The 19,288-nt window shown below is 49.8% G+C and overlaps 2 protein-coding genes across 2 annotated transcripts; one reads left to right on the top strand and one right to left on the bottom strand.

The window, feature by feature from the left end:
* Positions 1–1,442: 1,442 nt before the first annotated feature.
* CUNH19orf54 (chromosome unknown C19orf54 homolog) lies at positions 1,443–10,137 on the bottom strand. The gene is made up of 8 exons (XM_041654348.1): positions 9,624–10,137; positions 9,355–9,522; positions 8,449–8,869; positions 5,072–5,140; positions 4,530–4,660; positions 3,658–3,787; positions 3,496–3,566; positions 1,443–2,452 (listed from the first exon to the last, which is right to left on the bottom strand). The coding sequence occupies exons 3-8, from the start codon at positions 8,751–8,753 to the stop codon at positions 2,124–2,126; spliced, it is 1,035 nt and encodes a 344-aa protein (XP_041510282.1). The 5' UTR covers positions 8,754–8,869; positions 9,355–9,522; positions 9,624–10,137; the 3' UTR covers positions 1,443–2,123.
* On the top strand, positions 9,565–19,085 carry Snrpa (small nuclear ribonucleoprotein polypeptide A). The gene is made up of 7 exons (XM_041654349.1): positions 9,565–9,723; positions 10,185–10,275; positions 12,774–12,946; positions 14,457–14,633; positions 17,210–17,383; positions 17,822–17,910; positions 18,549–19,085. The coding sequence occupies exons 2-7, from the start codon at positions 10,203–10,205 to the stop codon at positions 18,706–18,708; spliced, it is 846 nt and encodes a 281-aa protein (XP_041510283.1). The 5' UTR covers positions 9,565–9,723; positions 10,185–10,202; the 3' UTR covers positions 18,709–19,085.
* The last annotated feature ends 203 nt before the right edge of the window (positions 19,086–19,288 follow it).

The following is a 19,288-nucleotide window of genomic DNA, read 5'->3' as shown; positions in this document are numbered from 1 at the left end:
GCTTCCTATGTGATTTAAGAGTCACAGTTCAAGCTAGCCTTGAACTTGTCACTTAGCAATGATGAGCCTGAATTGGTTCTCTGGCCTCTACCTTCCAAATGCTGGGATTATAGGCCTACACCACTATCCCAGCCTTGGGCACGATGTGGCATATGCAAGGCTAACCTGGACTGCATAACATAACAAGACCTGTCTTTCAAAACAAACAGGCTGGAGAGATTGCTCAGAGATGAAGAGCGCTGGCTGCTCTTCTAGAGGTCCTGAGTTCAATTCCCAGCAACCACATGGCTCAAAACCCATATATAATGAGATCTGGTGCCCTCTTCTGGCCTGCAGACATACATGCAGGCACCATGTACAACATTATCCATAATAACTAAATAATACAATACACTATGGATAACACTATCCATAATAAATAAATCTTTAACAAAAATCTACATCATATTCCTCTTCCTCTCTTATCCTCACGTGGAAGGAGAGGGGTCCTGGGGACTCTGAAGAGGAAATGATATTGGAGCCAAGATGGAAAAGTTAGGGGAAATAAGCTTTTAAAAACTTTTATTCTATTTGAATTTGTGTTGAGTGCACAGCAACCAAGTGGAGGTGAGGTAACCACCTGTGGAAATCACTCCTTCCACTACATGGGTCCCTGGGTCATCAGGCTTGGCACCACCTTTGCCCATTAGCCATCTCACCAGCTCAGGGCTGGTGTTGGTGCCTACAGTCTTGGTATCTGAACGCCACGATGGCTGTCAGGCAGGTGAGTGATAGTCTGGGTAAGCCAAGAAGGGAGTTGGGTTAATTTCTGTTCTGTGAGTAAACGTGGAGATGGGGGTCAGATTAACAAGGTCCAGGCTTTTGTAGATGTTCGGTGAACTGACAGTGTCTTAAAAGATGCCCTCAAAGGGCCAGATGGTGGTGGTGCATGCCCAGCACTCAGGAGGCAGAGGCAAGTGGATCTCTGTGAGTTTGAGGCCAGCCTGGTCTACATAGCGAGTTCCAGGCCAGCCAGGGCTACACAGTGAAACCGCCCTGAAAAACAAAAAAGCTGTCCCCAAAGAGAGAGCATTCAAGTGGGAGGAGCGTGGCTGGGATCCGAGTTACTATCCTAAGCACATTCCTAAGCACATCCTCGTTACTGTTCCTCTAGGCACGAGGGAACACGCCTTTAATCCCAGCATGCAGGAAGCCAAGCCAGGCAGATCTCTGAGGTTGAGGCCAGCCTGGTCTACTACATAGGGAGTTCTAGGTAATCAAGGCTACATAGTGAGACCTTTTTGTTGTTATTTTTATTTTCTGAGACAGGGTCTCACTATGTAGCCCTGGCTGCTTGGAGTTTGCTATGTAAACCAGGATGGTCCCGAACTCACAGAGATTCCCCTTGTCCCTCAGTGATTCTCAACTTTCCTAATGTTGTGATTCTTTAATACAGTTCCTCATGGTCGGTGACCCCCAACTATGAAATTATTTTTGTTGCTACTTTTTAACTGTAATTTTGCTACTGTCATGAATCATAATGTAAATATTTGTGTTTTCCAATGCTCTTAGGCAACCCTGTTGAAGGGTATTGATCCCCAAAGGGGTCATGATCCACAGGCTGAGAACCAGTCCTCTACCTTCTGAGTGCTGGGTTTAGAAGTAGGTGCCACCACCCCAGGCAGAGATTATGCTTTAAAAAATAAACAAAAAAAAAAAAAAAGAAGAAGAAGCTGGGCTGTGGTGGCACATGCCTTCAATCCTAGCACTCAGGGAGGCAGAGGCAGGTGGATCTCTGTGAGTTTGAGGCCAGCCTGGTCTACAAAGAGTTCCACAACAGCTAGAGATACACAGAGAAACCCTTTCTCGAAAAACAAAACAAACAAACAAACAAACAAAAACCCAAAAAAGTCTCCCTTAACCAAAGGCATGCTTAATCCTGCAAGTGATGAATTTAGACTTTGGACAGTGGTCAAGCTTGTGACGCCATAGATGGGGTGACTGTGTGAGAGATTTCTAGCAGAAGGCCGAAGGCCCTCAAGATACAGGCTGGACTGTAGACGTCTCACAGGGGATGAAGCTGAGGTACTCTAATGGTGATGGAGGGCACTTCAAGGCAGGTGCCCCAGCCCCAGCTAATGGCTCTACTCCTGTGGTCTAAGCAGCAGGACCTGGCCACAGAGGCCAGCCTGTACCCCACCAGCAGGTACCACGTACACCCGTCCATCAGCGGCCCTGGCAGGAGAGAAGTCTGTCAGCTGCAGGTTGCTATCCCGGACTTGGTTGTAGTCCCACAGCTGGTAATGCCAACTCTTGCCCTGCTTGGAGAGAAGGAAGATGGCACCTGGGGAGCTCTCCTCTGGGAGGGATGGTGATTGGCAGGGCGTGCCAGGCACTGGGTGGAAAAGGCCTGGCAACTCAGAGTCTTCTGTGTAGCCAAATATCGGTACACTCTGCACACCTATCAGGACCCCTGGGGGACAAGAAGAGGATGTAAGTTGCCTGGGTTACAGCTAGGTGCCAGGGCTCCTGCATCCCATAACCCTCCAGGCCAGGTGCTGCCTTACTGCCACAAGGTTAGGACTGTGGGTACACAGCAGGGCCTCTTGCAGCACACTGAAGGTGGGGGACAGCATTGAAATGAAGACCCCAACATTTCCAACTGCCCCAGAAAGACCCACACACAGAGCCAGACACACTTCTAGAGGCCAGGCAGGTGATGTACACAAATCTGTCCTTCTCCCAGGCAGGCAGGATGCTAAGGATAGTGCTCGTGACAGACATGCAGTGTCAACCCTGTTCTATAGGTGTCACATGCCCATACAGCCTGAAGAGCAGGGAGGCAGTGCTGCCCCTATTACTGTCTGTATGTACACCATCCCGTTTCGGGTGCTATTTTGAGAGCTGGGGGACCCTTCAGCAGGTGGGACCTTATTAGAGGAAGTGGGTCACTGGGGTGGGGCTGAATTGCAAGTGCAGGGTTATAGTCCAACTTCCATTTCTGGGTGGAGCTCTCTGCTTCCTGGTCAAGCAGAAACAAGCTGTTCTTGTTCCTGGCTCCTCCGTGACTAGCAGAGCCAACAGCTGCCCTGCCTTCCTTTCCATGAACCATCCCCTGACCATGAGCCACAGAAACCTCTCAAAGTGCTTCTGTGAGGAAACCTAGCACCCCTCCCCCACCCCCTCAATTTCCAGGTGGGCAATAGGCCTGGAGAGGTGAAGAAATTTAGGCAGAACTACGGAGCCTAAAGAGCCTGGGCTGCACCTCGAGCCCCTTTCCCCCCTAGTCTGTGCTCTGAGCCTGTTCGAGGGAACTCTAACTGGTAGAAGCTTGAGGGACCTCATACCTACTGGGCTATCTGCTAAGTACTGCATGGGAAAGAGGGTGGCCAAGCTCTTGTTCACATCGCAGTGCATGGCAGGCACCTTCAGTGGTGATGCAATATGAACAGGGGTTACTAGTGGGTGAAGAGGTCTAGGGAGTGGCACACACGGTCAAAGGTGGGGTGGACCCACCTGCGCTCACTGCCCAGTGGGCTTTATGGCCTTTCTTTTGGCACGGCTCATGGTTGAAATCCTCATCATAGCTGGAGCTGGTGTTAAGGTCCAAACTGTGGTGTGGAATTGGATCCTACCCTTCACCACCCCTGCCCTGCTCCCTCCCAGGTCCTAGGATGCGGGATGAGCAAGGGATGTCCAGTGATGAGGTGCTGCAGGACCCGATCTCTGTTGGGACCACCCAGGCCACCACAGAGGAGCTCAGTCTGGCAGTCCAAGGTCTCCTGGGCCAGTTTGGCCATATCAGCCACTGCGGGAGGGGGGGGGTATGGAGGGGGAGAAAGAGGGAGGGAAAGAGAGCAGGAGAAAGTATAGATTAAATAAGTGAATGAATGAATGAGAATCATTTCAAAAGGGCTTATCATTTGTGTAACTTCAGAAAATGAGGCACAAGTTGGGCCTGATGGCATGGACCTGTAATCCCAGCTATTTCAGAGGCTGAGTTAGGAGGATCAGATGTTCAAACCCTGCCTGGGCTACCCAGTGAGTTCAAGACCAGACTGAGCAATTTAGTGAGCCTATGTCTCAAAAGAAAAAAATGGCTGGAAATAGAGCTCAGTGGTAGAGCTCCCACCTAGACTCCCGCAATGAGGGGCTGGAGGGGCTGGGGGAGTGTCTCAGTGGTAGAGGCCTTGCCTAGAATCCCCCAGTGAGGGGCTGGGGTGTGGCTCAGTGGTAGAGCACCTGCCTAGAATCCCCCAGTGAGGGGCTGGGGGCGTGGCTCAGCAATAGAGTACCTGCCTTACATCCCTATGTTCAATTCCCAATACTACAAAAAACCCCAAAAAACCAAGTGAGGCACAAAGGGTCAGTTGTTTAACCACTTGGCCATAAAGATGGTTTGACTTTTCCTGGTACCACCTTTGGTCTACTACTGCAAGGGGGTAGGCCAGAAGGGAATGAGACCTCCTCATGCACCTTCAGTGTCTCAGCTGGCCTAGAAAGAGGAGCCAGTGGAACTTAGGGCTTGAGGTATTTCCTAGCCAACTTACCAGAGAACATCTCTCCCTGTGCCGTGTAGCCTCTCTCCATGGCTACCTGCACCAGTCTTTCCAGAGAGACACTGTCAGTGTCCGGGGTTGACAGAAGAGTGCCTGCCATCCACAAGGCCACCAGTCCACACCTGAGAGAGACAGCCCACTCTAGCACATGCTGTATCTTTACTGAACTCCCCTGACCTCAGAGGGGGGAGGGGTGTACTGTCTAGGGGACCTATCTCCTCTCCCATGCCAGGTACAGTAATAGGCTGGAAGGTGGGGACAAACCTGGGTTTAAGGAGACGGGACACTTCATCTGTGCACTCATTGGGGTTCATTCAGCTACTCATTTAGATGGTCCTTCTGTATCACTCACACACACGGACAGACAGACAGACACACACACACACACACACACACACACGGATGATGAGGAAAAGGCCCTGCTTTCTCTCCCTCCTCCCTAGGATGCCCAGGGCAGAGTACTGTTCCCACAGTGCCAGTCTAGCCTTAGAAAACTGGCAGGACCCTCTCACGTCAGAGCAGTGGGTACTTACTGAGGGCCTTCTTGGATGAGCGACGGTAGGTCGGCACAAAAGAGGATCCATTGCAAGTCATTTCGAAACCTGAAGCAGAACAATAAGTCACAGGGAATGGCTCTCAGATCACCCGTGGAGAAGGACTAAGGCCTCAGGCTACTCCCCTGCTGAGGCAGTAAGACCCCACACCCAAAGCCTCAGTTTTCTCATCTGGGGATCATTATTTTGCTTTTTTCCTGCTGCTTCTCACAGGGCTTGAAAGGCAGAGCAGATGCAGAACCTATACAACCATGAATCACAAAGATTTCTCTAAGAAAAATTTTAGAAGGTGGTATGTTTTGTACCCAAATGCTAAGATTTTTATTTTCTTTTTTTGTAGACATTATCTTCAAATGTATCCCAGGTTAGCCTCCAACCAATGGCAATGTTCTTGCCTTAGTTTCCCCAATGCTGGGATTAAAGGTGTGCTACCAGAGCCAGCGTTTGATTATTCTCTCTACCAGGTCTGAGGTGTGTGTGTGGGGAGGGGGCAGATGGGAGGCTAGTTTGAGGGCTCAACGGATAAAGGCATCTGCTGCTAACCCTGACAACTTCAGTTCAAGTCCCAGGCCCCACATGCTGGAAGAAATGACTCATGCAGTGTTTTCTGACCTCACTCACACCAAAACTGTAGCATACATATACCACATAACAAATAAATAGATTAATTCAGTCTTACATAAAACCAGATGACAATATGCTTAAGGCCCAAGAGAGCACCTCAGATGAAGCTGAGAAGGGCTGACCAGGGAATCTCAGTCCCTCGAGTCCCACGGCCAGCAGGAGGGCAAAGCCAGGGGTGGTGATGGGGATGCTCACACCCATGATAAATACACAAAGCTCCAGGTTCTTAGTTTGAGGTAACTCCTGACCACAGCAGGGTGGTTAGAAGCACCAAATCCCCTACTGGAATTCAAATGGAGATCTCTTTCCTTCTTTGAACTGTGGCTAAGTGACTGCCCCTAAGAGCTTCAGCTTTCTTTCAATTTACGTTTCCTTTGACTTGTGTATAGAAGAGTTAATGTCACTTGTGTGGGTACCCACGGGATCCAGAAGAGGTGCTGGGTCCTCTAGATCTAGAGTTATGGCTATATTACACCATGTGGGTGCTGGGAACTGAGATCCTCTGCAAGAGCAGCCAGTGCTCTTAACCACTGAGTCATCTCTCCAGCCCTCTAAGAGACTTGGCTTTCTCATCCAGAAAACAGGAAAGAAACAGTTCCTATTTCATGAGGTTGCTGAGAGCAACACATCTTTAAAACTCAGCCAGCCATGGGGATCCATGCTTGTAATAACAGCCTTTGAGAGCAGAGGCAGGACTGCCATTGAGTTTCAGGCCAGCCTGGGCAACACAGACTTCTGTCAGTTTGAGCTACAGTGTGACACTGGGTCAAAAACAAACAAACAAACAAACAAACAAACACAACAGACCAGTGTGGTGGCATACATCTTTAATCACAACACTTTGGAGGGGAAGATAGGTGGATCTCTGGGAGTTCAAGGCCAGCCTGGTCAACACAGTAAGTTCCAGGACAGCCAGAGGTACAAAGAGAGACCTTGTTTCAAACCACCACCAGCACCAAACAGCTGGTGAAGGTAATATACATCTGTCATCTCCTGAAGTGGAGGAAGAAGGAACAGGTGTTCTCAGCTACACCGACTTTGAGGTCAGCCTGGGCTACATGGGACCCTAGCTAAAACACACAAACTCCCCAAACCCAACTAGTAATAGCCCAAGAAACAAAGTAAAGAAATCTTTTGTTGTTTTTGTTTTTAAGATAGGGTTTCACTGTTTAGTTCTGGCTGTCAGAACTCACTTTGTAGACCAGGCTGGCCTTGAACTCATTGAGATCTACCTGCCTCTGCCTCCTGAGTGCTGGGATTAAAGACATACATTACCAATGCCCGATTAAAAAAAAATCCGTTTAATCTGACATTGATTACACTTGGTCAAAAGTGTCACCTCAGTTCCCTAACACCCCTTCCTTTATATAAAAAGTCTGGATTGCTTGGCTGGGTGCACCCCAGCTCCTGGCATAAGGTCCCTCCCCTGGGAGTTGCCTTGGTCCAAACTCCACCTCTGAGAAAGCCCCTCCCCAGGGAGGGTCAAGAAAGCCTGCCAAAGGATAATTCCTCCCCAAGGAAGGTCAAGACTCTTTAAACTGCTCCCCTTCCCCCCCCCAGAGAAAGAACAAGTGGTCTCCTCTTATCTCTCTTCCCCTCTCCTTGTTTTCCAGGGCCACCTGGGAGCACTCCATTAAACATGGGCATCTCTTAATTTGGTTTGATTTGGTCTGTTGGGATTATTTGCTTTGGTGGAGAGGTTCGTCTTAAGAAGAAAATACTTACTAATGTGGTGACAGGCTGTCTGCATCCAATTTGCATAATGGTGGTTAGGCACTTGGTGTGCCTTTTAAGTATGGTTGGGAGTTTAAGAATTCCCTCTTTCTTCCCTCCCTCCCTCCTTTCCTTCCAACACAAGGTCTCACTATGTAGCTCGTCTGGCCTGGAACTCATCTGCTCAGCTTCCTGACCACTGGGATTATAGGCTCGTGCCCCTATGTCAGGCACTGGGGGAGTTTCTTTATCAATTTGGAGAGGGGCCTGTGGTGTCTTCTTTTTTTTTTTTTAATTTATTTATTTATTATGTATACAATATTCTGTCTGTATGCCTGAAGGCCAGAAGAGGGCGCCAGATGGTTGTGAGCCACCATGTGGTTGCTGGGAATTGAACTCAGGACCTTTGGAAGAACAGGCAATGCTCTTAACCACTGAGCCATCTCTCCAGCCCCTGTGGTGTCTTCTTTATCCTCTTCCCTTACTGCCTGTGTCCTGGGGTGCATCACTTTCTTCCTGGGACTTTGGACTCCATTCATGACCTCTAGTCCCTCTTAACTCTAGTTCTTTTCTGGGCAACGCCTTTTTGTGACTAGTCAGAGACCCAGCCAGCCAGCCACACTGCTGCTCACCTACTTTCCCAGCTCTTGTGTTCTTTGAGAACACGTATGTTTTTATTGTAGACCTGCGCCTATGCTGTCTGCTCTCAAGGGACAGGCCTCCATAACTTGCTCCCTAGCATCCGTAGCTGCCTGTCTTTCAGAAGCCACCACTGAGTCACACACTCCCTTTGGACCCAGTTATTACAACCCTGGCTGCTCTGGGAGCCACTATGTGGAGGGACAGAGCATCGCTTTCTCTGATGCTGGAGGCCAATCACTGAAGAGCTAGGTAGGGGACTTAAGACATAGGGCTGTTTGAGATCAAAAAAATGGGAAACCCCAAGGAGTGGCTGAAGTGATCTGGAGACAGGGGGCTGGATGAGACTTGGCGTGGTGTTAGGGGTTTGGAGACCCTACCGGTCTTTGTGCAGCTTCAGGAGCCTCTTCACATCTTCTCTGCCTTTGGGGACTGGGCCAGCCTTCTCCAAGGCCTCCTTCAGCAGCCGGCTCTTCTCCACGCCGTAGACATGAGGGGGAGCAACCTCCACAGTAGAGGGTGGAGGAGGCAGTGGGGGTGGGGGTGGAACTGAAGCCTGGGGACTACAGGGAGGGGATGGCAAAGCTAAGTCCAGAGGATCTGGGGGTAAAGGAGGTGGAATATTGGGGTCTTGGGTTACTGGGGGGATTGTGGGTTTTAGGGGGACAGAGCATGGAGAAGTCATGTGGGGTCTTCAGGATGAGCCGATGTGAGAACGAGAAAGGATCCTCCCAAATCTCAAGGATAGAGTTTCAGTTTTTAGAGCAACTGGATGTGGCGTTCAGGCCCGCACACAGAAATCTGTATTAAAAAATTAAAAATTAGAGTTGAATTGCAGAATATGGCACCTAATTCAGTCGGTCTGGAAGAACCTGGGTTAGTGTTTGAAACGGTGGAAAAAGAAACTGGGCTAAGTCAGATGAAGGCTCCAGAAGGGTGGGCTGTGCTATGGGGATGGGACTTACATTAGGTGGGAAATTCTGTCATCTCATCCCCCCGGAGCTAGCTAGTTTCGGTCACTTCCGTAATAAGGATGCTCAGATCCGGGATGAGGTTGGGGTGACTTGCCTCATTTCACATCCCTGGCTCGAATTTGGAACGTTAAGGTTGCCCGTAGGAGTTAGGTCAAGAGATCACGTGGCTGGGAAAACAGCCTAGTGGTGGCAGGGTCCTGGAATCAGTCGGGAAGTAAGAGAGGCTCAGCGATCAAGGGTCGACTAAGGAACGGAACTTAGGAACTCAGGAACTGCTCGCTTCCCACCGGGAGCAAACGGCGTTGACCCTACCAGACTCCACCGTCCTTTCTCAGCCCACGCGGTTGATCACGTGGCTCAAGGCCACTGGCCGAAGGGGAAGAGGTGTGGCTTCCGAAAGGCAGTCTGGAAGGCACTAGAGCCCTAGTGATGTCCCGATTGGCCAAGAGCTCGTAGCTTTCTTCGATTGGTCTGGTTACTCTAGGGAAGGGGGCGGGGATTATCACTAAGGCGGGAACCCAAGTGTTCCTTTCATTGGCAGGCGCTGAGGCCGGGGACTTAACCGAACAGTCAAAACCTACCGAGTTTGCGCGTGGCGAGCATCTCGCGGGGAGGGAAGCCGGGGCCAGGACGGGAAGCTGTGTGCCTGAGCAGGGGAGCGTGGAAGGCGCGGCGGCTCAGGTGGTGAATTCTCGCGGGTGTAGACGCCGCTTGGCGTTGGGGAGGCGAGTGGAGCACTTGGCGTCGGGCCTTCGGCCGCGTTATTTCGGGAGGCCTCTCTTTGAGAGACCAGGATGTCTAAAATCGGTCCCTACTTTCTTAACTGGCTCCGACATCCGGGTTCTTTTTTCCTCCCAGGGCGCCGTTCGTGCGCGTGGACTAATTGAAATCGCCGCTTGGTACGCTCCGCCTGCCGGGACTCGTAGGGCATTCTGGGATTCGTAGTTACCTTCTAGATTCCCCTAGCACGCGGGCTGGAGAAGCTGGCTTTGTTGCCAAGCTGTGCCCTTATTCCCCCCATTCCGAGCTTACCCAGTTTACTCTTGGAAGGATCCCAGAGCCCTGAACAGAGCCCATCAGGCCTTAGAACCAAGAATTTTGGGAAACGTAGGGCTGAAGTCGCCTCTTTTTCTCCCTTTAAGCCGTGAGCGTCTCACACCATGGCAGTTCCTGAGACCCGTCCCAACCACACTATTTATATCAACAATCTCAATGAGAAGATCAAGAAGGATGGTAAGTTCTCGGGATAGCCTGGACTCTGGGTGATCTCACATGAGCTGACTCTTCTACCTCTAGCACCCGCTTTTTCTCAGCCTTCCCCATTCAGTTTGTTAAGAGTTAACTTTGGCCTTTGTACGTACCGAGCCCTTGGTTTTCAACACGCGCTTAACCATTTTGCATTCTGCTCTTTAACCTGTGCGCCTTGTTGATAATCTTCAAGGTTTTAGCTCACCGGCCCCTTCTTTTTGTGAAGCCTTTTGGAATCTTTCTCTTCATCAAGCACAGCTCAGTCTGCTATCATTGTTATGCCCAAATCCGCGAAATCTCCCAAAAGCCCACGAGGAGACCGAGTCCCATATGTAAAAGCAAGTTTGCAAACTCGGTCTCTCCGCATGTCCAACGTATTGGAATAAACGGAGAGCCCTGAGCTCAGTTAGAGTTGGGATTTTATAGTAGTAAAGGTAGGGGTGAGGGGTTTCTGTGGTTCAGGACCCCTGATTGGCTGACATTTGTCTAGGGGTGTCCTGGTGAGTGTACTGGCAGGTGATCCTATCTACAATGGTTAGAACATTAGGCGTTTCCTTTGGAGGTTCTGTTCTTGGGTGGTACTCAGGTAATCTTTAGTTTATGGTCCTTTCTGCAACCAGGTATTGCTTCAGGGTAAACTACTGAGACTTCATTCCTCCATTAAACTTATTGAGGGTTGAGTTCTACTCTGGCAGGTGATAATGGTGGAATTAAAGAACTTCCTTTGGGTGATCTGTTCATATTTAGCTTATCATGGCTGGATCCTACATCATGAGACTGTCTCTGTGGACCTCTGGGCATTGGTCCTCGTGGTTGACTATAATGCAAATAGCATCCAGAAGTGATGAGATACGCACGTAATGCTGTGTAACATGGGGGATGTGTGCAGGAGTCTATAGTCTTGGATATATTTAATTCTCACAAGCCTCTTAGATGAAGAAATCGGAGCTTGGGTGGCATAACTTGCCTGAGATCAAATAGCAAGAAAAATGGTTGTGATATAAGTGTGGGACTCTGGTTATGTAAATTCTTGAACTGATTTGGATGGCAGAAGGCTGTAGTTCAGTTACTCAGGGAGAGCTGAAGTGAAGCCAGTTTGGACTACCTGATCAGCACAAGGGGCAAAAAAGAGACCATAGACAATCTCTTTGGGTGTGATGGTGCAGGCTGGTAATCCCAGTCCTCAGAAGACTGAGGCAGGAGGATCTTGAGTTCCAGACCAGCCTAGGATACATACAAAACCTTGTTTCCAAAACTGCAAATAGTGTTAGTCTTGCCTGGTATGAGCTCTGGGTTTGAACCTCAGCAGCTAAGAAACCTACTTATCCTGGAGAGATGGCTCAGTGATTAAGAGCACTGGCTGTTCTTCCAGAGGACCTGGGTTCAATTCTCAGTACCCACATGACAGCTCACAACTGTCTATAACTTCTGTTCCCAGGGATAGCACACCCTCACACAGATATAGGAGCAGGCAAACTCTATCAATGTTGACACACGTGTTTGATCAGGACAGCTCTAGGGAGGCTCTTACCTCTGTGGTTCCTGAGGCCATACTCGGTCACGAGGTTCTACCACCTCTACACTGGCCCCCTTTTGCATATAATTTTTTGGAAATAGTGTTCTGAAGGATAGTTTGGCTGGTAAGCATGCTTGGTGCTTAGCCTGACCTTCCCAGGTCCCACGCTAGGAGGCGAGTACCCTCTGACTTCCTTGTGTGTGCCGTGTGAGCTTGCTGGGTCTGTGGTCAGGTTGCCCAAAGTTGGGGTAGTCCTTGCGGAAGAAGAGTTCTGGGCATTTGAAGGCTGAGGCAGGAGACTCAATTCCTGGGGACTCAGTGGTGGGAGGAGAGTTGACTCCCCAGAGTTATCCTGTCATTGTCTCCTCTCTATCCCTCATCTCCCCAACCCCTCACCACACACAACATAAATGTCCCCTAGCCAAGAGCAGGTATCCTAAGGACGCTGAGAAGGACTTGGCCCAGCCAGGACCACAATTCAATTCCCATCTGAATCCAGCACCACCAACCTCACCAAACTGCTTCACACTGTAGCAAACAGTACTCAAAGCAGAACAGAGCTGTCCACGTCTTGTAAGGTTATGTAAACGTGAGTTTCCACTTGAATGGTTCTTGGCTGTTTCTGTTGTTGTGGGTTGGTTGGTTTTTTTTTTTTTTTAACTTTTTCTTTTTGGCTTTTTCAAGACAGGGTTTTTCTGTGTGGCTCTAACAGTCCCGGAATTTGCTCTGTAGACCAGCCTGGCCTTGAATTCACAGATCCATCTGCTTCTGCCTCCCGAGTGCTGGGATTAAAGGCCTGTGCCATCACTACCTGGCTGTTGTGGGTTCTTGAGCTATGGCATTCTGAATATTCTGTCAGTTGGCAGGTGGCCCCTTATTTGGGCTGTCCATCCTCTAAGATAGTGCAAATCCCAGGACACAGTGCCAGGCCTTTTGTCACAGTGTGTCTTGTCTTCCTTGAATGCAGAGCTCAAGAAGTCCCTGTATGCCATCTTCTCCCAGTTTGGCCAGATCCTGGATATTCTGGTGTCTCGGAGCCTGAAGATGAGGGGCCAGGCCTTTGTCATCTTCAAGGAGGTCAGCAGTGCCACTAATGCCCTGCGTTCCATGCAGGGGTTCCCCTTCTACGACAAGCCCATGGTGAGCATCTTGAATATGGAGGTTGTGTGTGTGTGCTCCAAGTAGGAGCCAAGGTGGGGCTGGTCCTGTGGCCTGTAGTGTGCTCTTGGATGCTACTTTTTCTTGCTGTTCTTTCTATTTGGTGCTCCTTATCCTGGGGCCATGGGCACACAAAATGATCAAGAAATTGAGCATGATGGTTCATGTCTGCGTGTAGGAGAGTGAGGCAAGAGGATTGCCAAGAGTTCTAACCCACCCTGGAGTATAGAATGGGAGCTTGCTCAAAACCCTTCCAAAAATAGGCTTGAACCAAAGTGCACAGAGATTCCCTACACCCTGTTCACTGCTGCTTTAATCACCTGACTCCACTGGGAACTTTTTTTTTTTTTTCAAGACAGGGTTTCTCAGTAGCTTTGGAGCATATTTTGGAACTAGTTCTTGTAGACCAGGCTGGTCTCGAACTCACAGAGATCTGTCTGCCTCTGCCTCCCAAGTGCTGGGATTAAAGGTGTGCACCACCACCTGCCCTGTGGGAACCTTCTTACTGAGCCCTGTTCTTTCCTTGGCTCCCTGTGTGCTCCTTTATGCCCCCAGGCCTATCTACAGACCACACATCACTCATCACAACAATGCCTCAGCTTCTTAGAAAGCACAAAGGGTCTGTCCCCCTCTGACCTTACCTTATCCCTTCCTCTAATCCTCAGTGTAGCCAGGCAGAAGTTGAGCTTAGTATCCCTTTGCCTGGGTGTCTTGAGCAGCTAAGAGTCCCTGGCTCAGCTTTTCTCATCCCTTAGCTTCCCGGCTGTTCTCTTGCTCCATGTGTCCATGGTGGTCCCCATCCTTTGTTATTCGTCCTTTCCTAAGCACTGGATTGAAAACTTCACTTTGCAATACTCTAGGGCTCCTTATGAGCGTCGAACTTTAGAAAGGAGGTCATTTATTGCTGGGCATAGTAGTGCATGCTTTTAATTTTAGGGAGACAGAGGCAGATGGGTCTCTGAGTTCTAGGCCAGCCTGTTCTACATAGGGAATTCCAGATCAGCCAGAGCTACATAGTGAGACCCTGTCTCAATTTTTCTTGGGGGTGAGAGGGCGAGTTTGAGAGAGGGTTTCTCTGTGTAAAAGTCCTGACTGTCCTGGAACTCGCTCTGTAGACCAGGCTGGCCTCAAACTCACAGAGATCTGCCTGCCTTTGCCTCTCAAGTGTTGGGATTAAAAGCGTGCACCACTAACACCCAGCCAAGTATTTTATTTTTGTGTCTGAGCATGTCTGGGTTCTTCATAGGAGAACTTGTAAACACCTCCTCTACCTTACAGTTATTAACAGGGCTGCTGCTTCCAGGAGCTTAGACCTATTAAGTTCCTACCACAGTCCTGCCAGGTGGAAAATATCCCCATTTTACAGATGAGGAAGTTGTGGCCAAGCAGTCTATATAGTTTTTCTTAGCAGGCTCCTCAAGAGGTCACATTTTAAACTCTGGCAGTTTCCCCCTGATTTCCATGGCCTTGACCTTTCTGCTCTGGTTGGTAGCGCATCCAATATGCCAAGACTGACTCGGACATCATTGCCAAGATGAAGGGCACCTTTGTGGAAAGGGACCGCAAACGAGAGAAGAGGAAGCCCAAAAGTCAGGAGACACCAGCTGCCAAAAAGGCTGTTCAGGGTGGGGCAGCTGCCCCCGTGGTGGGCGCTGTTCAGCCTGTACCGGTAAGCCAGGGGGCAGGACCATGTCCCTCTGTCAGGCCTTCAGCCATGTGTCCTGGGGTGGGGGTAGACTGAGGGGACTTGTCCCATTGGGTTGGTGAGCCGTGTGGTGGGGGAGTATCTTGGGTGCCTCTTCCCCAGCGTACACTTGATTGTCTTTGAAGATCTGTCTTTTGCACATCTGTCTTCTGGTTCCCTTTCCTTGGTTTTGTTTTGTGTATCTTTACTTGAGTACTGTGTGTGTGTCTGTGTGCGCTAAGTTCGTGACTTTATAGAAAGTTAAAAGTTACCAGCTTCCTGTTAGAAATAATAGGCAAATTTAGAGGGACTAGTGGATTATAAAGTAAAAATCAAAGCAATCGACAGCCTGTGGGAGACCTCCATTCAATCCCTAGTTCTACAAGCGGAAGGAAGAATGAAGAGTCAGTTGTTCATGCACACTGGGAATCACCGCAGCAGGGTCGGAGGTTGAGTGTCAGCACTGCAGGTGTTTTTGTTTGTTTTTTATTCTTTGGGGCCCTACTACCCAGCTCCCTAAATAAATACACAAAGACTTAGTCTTTCTTATGCATACCCAGCCTTCACTTGGCTTGTTTCTAGCCAGCTTTTCTTAAATTATCCTGTCTACCCTTTGCCACTGGGCTTTTTCCTTTCTCTGCGTTATGCCTGAAGGCCAGAAGAGGGCACCAGACCTCATTACAGATGGTTGTGGACCACCACGTGGTTGCTGGGAATTGAACTCAGGACCTTTGGAAGAGCAGGCAATGCTCTTAACCTCTGAGCCCCCTTTCTCTGTTCCTGTTTTTGTTTTTTTGAGACAGGGTTTCCCTGTGGCTTTGGAGCCTGTCCTGGAACTAGCTCTGTAGACCAGGCTGGTCTCGAACTTACAGAGATCCACCTGCCTCTGCCTCCCGAGTGCTGGGATTAAAGGCGTGCGCCACCACCGCCCGGTCCCTTTCTCTGTTCTATATACCTTTCTTGACTCTTACTCTGCTCCTGATCTCCCCCTCTCCTTTTCTCCCTCGTACCTCCTGTACTTTTTTATCTATTCTCTCTGCCTGCCAGCTCTCCCTGTCCCTCTCCTGTTTAACTATTGACCTTTAGACAGGCAAAGAAACACAGCTTCACAGAGTGAAACAAATGCAATGTAGAAGAATGCAGCACATCTTTGCATCATTAAACACATGTTCATTTTCAACTAATATTCCACAACACTACGCACTGATCTAGGGCAAACCAACATGATCCTTGATGTGTTGGCCATTCTGATAAAAGTACTTGCCTGGCAACCTGAGTTCGGTCCTTGGGTCCCATGGTAGGAGGAGGGAACCAATTCTGGAGAGTTATCCGGGACTGAAAAAGTGTAATTGTAGTTTTAGGCCTCATTTTGAGAAAAATTAACTCAGGCTAAATCATGAGCTGCATGTGACAGCAGACTACAAAGATAGTAAAGAAACCTTCAAAGTGTCCTGTCGTCTTGCTGAGTGCATGAGAAGTGGAATTTCATTCTGTGCAGGACACCAGAAGTCCTGAGCAGAAAACAAAAGGTGGCTGGATTTTGCCCCTCCTTCCTTCTCTGTCTTTTGTCTTTTGAGTCTTTCAGTCTCTTGATGTTCAGGTAGTGGTGGTGTCTGTGTGTCTTTAGCTTGTTATCAATTTCATTTTAAATTACATTTTGCTTTTTTTTTTTTTTTTTTCCTTTTTCGAGACAGGGTTTCTCTGTGGTTTTGGAGCCTGTCCTGGAACTAGCTCTTGTAGACCAGGCTGGTCTAGAACTCACAGAGATCCGCCTGCCTCTGCCTCCCGAGTGCTGGGATTAAAGGCGTGCGCCACCACCGCCCGGCTACATTTTGCTTATTGTGTGTGTTTATGAGTGTTCATGCCATGGGACATGAGCAGAGGTCAGAGGACAACTTATTGAGGAGGTCCGTCTACCAGGTTGAACATAGATTGTCAGACTTGGAGGCAGGTGCTTTTCCCCGCTGAGCCATCCTGATAGCTCTCATTCTTTCCTTTTTAAAATTTGCTTTGTTTTACGTGTATGTGTATATGTAATGTTTATATTTATATTTGTGATTTGCGATGTTTGCTGGGAATTGAACCCTAGTCCTCTGGAAGAACAGGCAATGCTCTTAACCGCTGAGCCCCCTCAGTACAGTGCCTGTGGAGGCCAGAAGAGGGCATTGGGTCCTCTAGCGCTAGAATCACATGAAGTTGTGAGCTGCCTGACGGTGCCTGGAACCAAACTGTTCTGATGTGGTACCCACCCTTAACCACCGAGTCATCGCTCCAGTCCTCCTCTGGTTTCGGTTTAAATATCTGAACAAAGTTGGGCAGTGCTCTTATTTGTACTTTTAACTATTTCAAAAACCCTTTTTCTGGTTTAACATTCCTCCTTGAGTCCCAAGTCTTCAGTTTTGCTCTCAGTGGTGTTCGCTGGGTGTTGTTTTTTATCTTTTCAGGTGTGGGTCTTTCCTCTTCTGTCTCTCATCTTCATAGCTCTGTTTTTTTGCATTGCGGGTGCTGTGACCTTGCTACCCCTGACCTGTAGCCCATCAGTCCTGCCCTCTTCTCCACAGGGTATGCCGCCCATGACTCAGGCTCCCCGCATCATGCACCACATGCCTGGCCAGCCTCCTTACATGCCACCACCTGGCATGATCCCACCACCGGGCCTTGCTCCTGGCCAGATCCCCCCTGGGGCCATGCCCCCGCAGCAGCTCATGCCTGGACAGATGCCGCCTGCCCAGCCTGTAAGTGACCCCACCCCACTGTAAGGTCTCACAAGCATGGTTTGCATGCAGAAGTGGAACAGTTACTTGGGGCTCTTAGGTCAGGTGGGAGGTGTTGCTGCGCTCTCTGTGGGTGAGCCATCCTGGGTCAGAGGGGTTGACTTGGGTGTTGGTCTGGGGGAGCAGGGTGAGGCTAAGTCAATCAAGGTCTGCATCTGGGTGTCGTGTGTGTGCTAGGGCACCTTGTGCTGTCCTAGCCCCAGCACACAGTAGTGGCAGTAGCTGGAAGGTCTCCGCTGCCTTGGGCCTGCAGTCTATGGGCACTGGCTATGGGGAGAGGAACAACAATGTGTGCGTTGGGGAACATGTGAGAAAGATTCTGAACAGGGTGGTGAGCAGAGTGCAGTAGCAGGCATTCCTGGGGTACCCCTGCTCACTGGCAGCCATCTCTCCCAACAGCTCTCCGAGAATCCACCCAATCACATCCTGTTCCTCACCAACCTGCCTGAGGAGACCAATGAGCTCATGCTGTCCATGCTTTTCAACCAGTAAGTGGGGCTTCTGGCTGGGCTGGTGGGTTCCGGTGTTCCGGTGGTCACTATAGAGTCTGGTAGGCTCGGTGGCTGAAGGCGTGAAAGGGGGAAAGGAAGACGGCCATGGGGCACACTGTGCTATGAGCACCATGTATTTGAGGTCCTGGGCTGCTTTTTGTGTCTGTGACACTGAGAAGTGCAGAACAAGGGAAAAGTAAAAGAGGAGTAAAATGTGGGACCGGTTTAGACTGGCATGGGCCAGGGACACTGAGGACACTAGCGATCCGAGGGAACCTGTAGACCTTGAGTGAGGGATTGCCGAGTGGACCAGGGCTGAAGCTTTCCTAGTTACAGAAATGTCTGTCAAACCTGGGTATTGTGGCAGTGAACGCCTGGAGTCTGGGGACCTGGAAGACTGAAGCAAGATGGACTTTGGGCTTTGGGGGAAGGAAGAGGTGCCAGAGTTTAAGCCGCGTTGTGGTTTGGCTGTTAAGGCTTTTCTTTCAACGGTGTTTATAGTAGGGGTTTTGCCTGTGTTGTGTCCAGGTAATCTTTGGTATGGGGTCTGTGCTGTGAATTCTGTCATTTTGTTGGTGCCACATATTAGGGGAATGCCGAGGGGGTCTCTGAGGTCTGCTCTTCCCTCCTCCCAGGTTCCCTGGCTTCAAGGAGGTGCGTCTGGTCCCCGGGCGGCACGACATTGCCTTTGTGGAGTTTGACAACGAAGTGCAGGCTGGGGCAGCACGAGATGCCCTGCAAGGCTTTAAGATCACGCAGAACAATGCCATGAAGATCTCTTTTGCCAAGAAGTAGCGCCTTCCCCCACGGGGTGTCCCGGTCCCCATTCTGGGGCTGCCCCTTAAACCCCCCCCCCCCCCCTTGGCTCAGTCCCTGAAGGTAAGTCCCCCTTGGGGGCCTTCTCAGAGCCGCGTGTGAGTGTGTGGTTGCCACACAGCATTGTACCCAGAGTCTCCCCAGACATTGCACCTGGCGCTGTTGGCTTGTGATTAAAGTGGTTTTTTTGAGGGTTGGTTTTTCACCACTATTGTCTGTTTTATTTTGTCTTCCTTGGTTCCCTCCACATGGAGAGGTTGAATCTCCTGGCCTCTGTGGGTTCACTCACAATCTTGGAAAACACACGAGTATAACGATATTAACCACAACTTAAGCTACATTGACAGCTTCGGCAGGGTGGTTTTGTTTTATTTTGTTTTGTTTTGGTTTTTTTTGGTCTCAAATTATTGAGGACAGGAAAGACACCCGTGTGCATTTGGGCAGGTCGTGAGCTGCACAAGGATACTCCTGCTTCAGAAGGGCCGGCTTCTGCATGCTATTACAGAGGGATGGCTCACTGAAGACTGTCCCCGTGGCATTTGAAAGAGCAGGGCAGAGC

Source organism: Microtus oregoni, unplaced genomic scaffold (genome assembly GCF_018167655.1).
Source record: "Microtus oregoni isolate MIOR12 unplaced genomic scaffold, Mior012 000006F_ref0000085, whole genome shotgun sequence".
NCBI lineage: Eukaryota > Metazoa > Chordata > Mammalia > Rodentia > Cricetidae > Microtus > Microtus oregoni.
This window is presented reverse-complemented; position numbering and strand designations above follow the sequence as displayed.